At 28.3% G+C, this 6,125-nt stretch overlaps 1 protein-coding gene across 2 annotated transcripts in view; it reads right to left on the reverse strand.

Moving 5' to 3' along the window:
* Window positions 1–326: 326 nt before the first annotated feature.
* The window catches only part of LOC100168564, a 94,405-nt gene continuing 88,606 nt past the window's right edge, over window positions 327–6,125 (reverse strand). For both annotated transcript variants that reach the window (XM_001947243.4, XM_029490438.1), the window contains one exon: window positions 327–1,253. In XM_001947243.4, coding sequence (XP_001947278.2) covers window positions 915–1,253 — 339 coding nt within the window. In that variant the 3' untranslated portion in view covers window positions 327–914. The remainder of the gene's footprint in view (window positions 1,254–6,125) is intronic.

A 6,125-nucleotide genomic window follows, 5' to 3' on the forward strand; every position in this document is an offset into this window, starting at 1 on the left:
ATAGTCCGTTGGTTTTGGTTAACGTGACACCACGGCGGAGGTGTGGTGCGACAAGACCACAGCTGGATCGTAATTATTATTATACGCGTCACCAAACGAGGAGGAATATTATTAAAATACTATAATATATTATGTGGGCGATCTTTTATTGCGATTATATTACTATAATTATTATTAAATAATATTATCATCTATTTTATTATTATGACGTGTGTGCAATATTTACAGCGGGAATGCGTCGATTAACGGTCACGTTTTGAAACAGGCGATGCCCAAAGCGAAGAGCTAAGAACGCTTATACTCAAGTATACTATATAATATTGTGCAAACTTGTGCTCTTCTCCTCGAAACACGCGGTTTCACGTGAACGGCTCGGAAAACGTTGACGCACCTATTATATTATATTAAATCCTCGGGACTAATTATTATCCGTACTTATGAGTTACAAGTAGTAAATTATATTTTTCGACATTTAAACAAGCGCATATAGTACGTGTGTAGGGGTGTTTTCTTTATTTGGGGGAGGGATAACGATTTTGACTAGCACGACTATATTATAATAAGGAAAAACCTATTGAAAAATAAATAATGAAAACTAATAATGAAAATATTTAGTCGTTATGTTCAGAATTTTTTTTTCAAGCACAAAAAGTATTAATTTAGTTAAAAAAATGTTTTTTTCATCTTTACACGTGATTTAATACTCAAATAATACATAACAATGTCATAGTAGTAGTATTGTACACACGAGCAGCCGCGCGGTGTACCTATAACAAATAATATTTTTACCGTATAAATATTGTGTATAATATTGTATTTAATACCTAGTTATAATATAATATTATTTTTTATCGTAATATTGTTATTCATCCGTGACAATGTTTTTTCTAACAACGACGCGTGGAACAGCATATTTAATCGTGATTGAGGTACGTGGGCATGGAGAATTGATCCTTAGGCGACATGGCGTCGTACAGGGACATCTTTAGTCGCTTGCACTTGGCCCGGCGATTTTTGAACCAGAACTGAACATTCTTCGACTCGAGCCGCGGGAACTTTTGCCGGTACGGCATCCGGTTCAGCTCGTCCGTGTACTTGGCGATCAGGCTGTGCGACGGATGCGTGTTGTGTTCGAACCACTGTTCGAGCCGCGGCACCTCGCTCACCGGGTCGATAAACGTCCGGTTCCGTTTCCGGCGTTCCTCGGCCAGCGCCGACAGATTTAGGCCCGCTGCGGTGGCTGCAGACGACACCTGTCAACACACGCAAACAATAGAAATTCATTCGACGTTCGGTTTGGTGGAGGTGTGTGTGTGTGTGTGTGTGTGTGGAGGTATAAAATAAGATGCATATAACGTAAGCCCGCAATGGCGGGGTCGTTCGGGCGAGTGTAATAATTTTAGACGACCATTTATACTGTTTGGACGAGTGAAATTATTTTTACCTACGTTAGCAATGCATATATTATGTTTGATGCTCATGTAACATATTTTGTTAATTTTTGACTGTACATTGCTAAATAATAATACCTTAATCGACATATTTTTAAAGTTAGAGTCAATTTTTAATTATGTATATTGTATGTGATTTTATTTTATTATCTTACGATTAATTCAATTTATATTGTACAGTATAATATTGATTTACCTATAAACTTATTCATATTTTAGTCACCAAAACGGTATTTTTGGTGGAATAAGCACAAACACTAACGGTTTATAACTATTTGCCTAAACCAGGGTTCGCCAACCTTTTCCAACAAGTGAGCCACGTTAAAAAGTATCTAGTGATCAACTACTATATGTTTAGGTATAATAATACATTATTTATATTATTACACGTAGCTTATTAAGAACAATAATACAATTCTTCTTTGATTATTTTTTCCATGAGAATTAGGAAAATTGTATTTTTGTTTCGCTAATCAATACTTTACTTTGTATGTAAAGCTTTAAAGTTATGGTGTGACCATGTTTAGACGATGACCAATTAACATGGGGCGAAACCGGTTATCTGGTCATCATCTTAACTCGGTCGCACTATGGTTAAAGTTAAGGTTTAGTTTAGTTTAAATTTGAGATAACACACGTGATTAACAGATATTAGTATAATAAATTTTTAATAAGATAGACCATTATTCTTTATTGTAATAGACCAGTTAGAGGGGGGGGGGGGGGGCATGGCCTAAATGGTCTACGGCCAAGACGTGTCAATCTATATGCACCTACTCTAACAAACCCACCACTAGTTAACAATAACATTTTATGTTTTATGTGTAGTGTTTAATATAACATGAGTACTGTTGCAATCTTTTACATGAAATCAAAACAAAAAAATTAATAATCAAGCATATTTTTATCATTATATACTTTTATTTTTAATCAATCGTAATACGATTTCGTAAGTATTTCCCTCTACCCTAAAGAAAAATATTTATTATTTGTACATATTATTAATTGAATATTAAATATTACTTAAGCTCTAACCAATCATTAAAACATATATTCATACATATTAATATATTATTATATTTGTGTTATATTATATTATATTAACACATAATTATATTTAACTACGTGAGAAAACAATGTTGACGAGAGCATTTGTTTTCTCTACATGTCAAAAATGGGAACATTTTAGTATTCTATACCAGTATAGATACTATAGTCCTAACTCCTAAATGTGCAAAGTACACACCGTAGGAGAATTATACATAATAATCCACTATAAATAAGACCTGATATAATTTTAAACATATTTTCAAGTACTGCATATGCAGTAGCTATATGTGTATAAATGTATTTAATTTGTATTTATCAACGAGAATAGAACAAATCGTGTTATCAGTTTTTGCGATAATCGTTAAAATTACTGAGGTGTTTTTTTTTCTGACAATAATCCGTTTGTATATTTTTAATTGTTATTTGTTCTCGAATAATATTTTAGATTCTGAGTGGAACGTGAATGTATTGATTTTACAATGATATGTGTTTTTTTTTTTACTTTTTTTTTTATTTTTATTTTTATTTTTGTGTCTGTCATCACCTTTTAGGACAGTAAAAGTGCTTGGATTTTCTTCAACAGTACCTTCTCTGATAGGAAAGTAAATCTAATTGGTACTTTGGGGGGTCAAAAGTAAAATTTTTCCAATAGTTTTCAAAAGCGCAGTGAAAAACAAAAGAAAAATTAAGGAAAAACAGGAATTTTTACGCAAAATCTGTTTTCGAGAAAATTGACTTTGGTTTTTGGTTTAACTTTAAAACGAATGACTGTAGATACATGACATTTTGACTGGTTGTTTATATTTCTATTTTCTATACATGATAAAATTTTCAAAATATTTTGATTTGTTTTGAGCTGTTTACGGACATTTGTAGTTTCCGTTGATTATATATTTTTTTTCTATAAATATCGATAAAATTTTATTTGTTGGTTAAAAAGTTTGAAAATTTAATAAAAGGTTCCTATTATATTGTTTCAAAGGCAGATGAGAAAAAAATAAAAATCCGGAGTCACAATTTTTTTTTTATAAGTATCTAAAGTTCAAATATTGACAAAATACGTAAAAATTACGAAAATTTGCAAATTATTTTGAGTTAGAAATTCATAAAAAATTGCCTTTTTAAATCTAAGATTTTAAAATGTAATACAATATTTCTAATAAGTTTGTCTACCATTTCCATAAAAAATGTCTGAAAGCAAGTCAAATTAAATTTTTATGAGCGTTTGAAATTCATATTTTTACAACATTTGATATTCACTCGATTTCTCATGTAACGATTTTCTTATTTTGTTGTAATTAAAAAAAAAATGACTAGATATTTAAAAATTTTACCGAATGTTTATATTAGCATATTCTATACACGATAAAATTTTGAAAATAATTTGACTCTTTTTGGGTTGTTTACGGACATTGTCAGTTTTCAATTTTTTTAGGTTTTTTTTCTATAAATATCAATAAAGTTTTATATGTTGGGCCAAAAAATGTAAAAATTTAATACAAGGCACTTGATGTATTGTTACAATAGTAATTGAAAAATGTTAAAAATACATAGGCACAATTTTTTTTTATAAGCATTTAAAGATCGAATTTTGACAAAATTTATGAAATTTAAAATTAAACAATTATTTTGTAGTTAAAAATTCATAAAATATTCAACTTTTATAACTAAGGATTAAAAATTTAAAACAAGATTCCACGTAAGTAGTTAATTTTGTTACCAAAACATCTAAAAAATACATAATCACAGTTTATTTTTTATAGTCATTTTAAGTTCATATTTGGACGAAATTACATATTAAAAAACCTAGAATAACTATTTTTGTTATTTTTATGTGATAGTATGATATTATTCGCGGGTACTTGAAACTTCTAAAGTATACTATTATATATCTATGATAGTATCACGGTTTGTTGTTGATGTATAACGCGTTTTTTAATACCATAGATTATAATATATCTTATACCTAGACTGACATACTGTCTCCGCTTAGAATCGTTTTTCTTATACAGTGATATTATATCATTGAATTCAAATTTAATACTATCCATTATACAGTGACCTACTTCACACTTGTAACCTACTGTACAGCAGAGCGACATCCACTTACCCACCTTTTTTTCATTTTTTCATTATATTAAATAAAATATGTATAAGATTATTTCATAAGTTTTTTCTAGACTATAGTTGGAATGATTTTTCAGTAGAATAATATTTTATACCCACAGATAAATACCTATACATAATTATATTATACCTTCAGTGAACACTGAATAATGTATTAACAATATCATAAACATATCAATAAACAACAACAATTTGAATTTATTGATTAATGTAATAAAATTATGGAGTAGATAAGTGTTTTAGGTGCGTTCTACTATATTATTATAATGGTAATTATATTATTTAAATAATTCGCATATTATAAATCTAACATTGAATATTAATATTATGTTTTATAATTAACTAAAAAAAATAATTAATTGAAAAAACATAATCATATTGTAATGCAAAAACCCGAAAAGTTCAATATTTTTGGAAGTGATTTTTTTTTTCCAATCATGTTGAAAATCTAGTGTGTTATTATGACTTGCGATTAAAATTCACATCTAATAGGAAACACCAATCACTAGGGACAAATTTCAAAAGATTGTGATAAAAATAATAGAAATACGAATATAATTTTGTATAAATATGCTAAAATATGCAATATCAAAAATTAATTAAAATTTGTGTTTCCTATTAACTTTAGTCAAATTAACTACACAAACAATATAAGACCTTTTAATTAAAAAATGAATATTATTCAATCAGATATCAATGTTTTTTTTTTATATTTATTGAAAATCAGTTTACACCTCAAGGGCCATGGCGTATCGGAAAGCATATAGATACAGTATTTGTCGATTTTAAAGTGTTTGTAGTTTGTACCGATCAGCATTTCATAATGTATAATAATACATCCTACAAGATTTTTTACTTACCTATATTAATTTATTGCAAACAATTTCCATATTTAAGAGGTACTACTATTATAATATAATATTATTATTGTGTCCAAGTCCAATCTATTTTTTGAGATTTTTTTATAAAAGTGGTCAATATTTCTTTTTCGACATACGTAACTAATTGCATATCCGGAAAAAATATGGTCGATTTGTGGGGGGGATGTCAAACTTAGTCGTGGAGGGGAGAGGGGCTACGCCACTGTCTATATCAGTTTAATAACACATAGTTTTTATAAAAATACAAGTGAATGAATAACTAAGGCTATATTATTTGTAAACAGGAATATCAATAGGTACGTCCTACTCACATAATATACTTCAAAATATTACAAAACTATAAAAAATTATTTTTATAAATTTAGTAAAAACATACTAAATATTTTGTCCTTATATTATAATATAATATTATTATGAACGAAATTTTAACTTTAAATACTTATGTCTAGGCAACGGGGCATATTTATTTACCATTAATAGTATATTAATTATAATAATATTAATAATATGTTTGTCAGTGAGTGCAGGCTTCTTTACCTTTAAGACTTTCAACATAACTTTATTCTAATTTCTATATCACTTGAAATCTTGTTGTACATTAATTGTATAGATTGTT

The sequence above is a fragment of the Acyrthosiphon pisum genome, chromosome A2 (genome assembly GCF_005508785.2).
Source record: "Acyrthosiphon pisum isolate AL4f chromosome A2, pea_aphid_22Mar2018_4r6ur, whole genome shotgun sequence".
Classification (NCBI taxonomy): Eukaryota; Metazoa; Arthropoda; class Insecta; order Hemiptera; family Aphididae; genus Acyrthosiphon; species Acyrthosiphon pisum.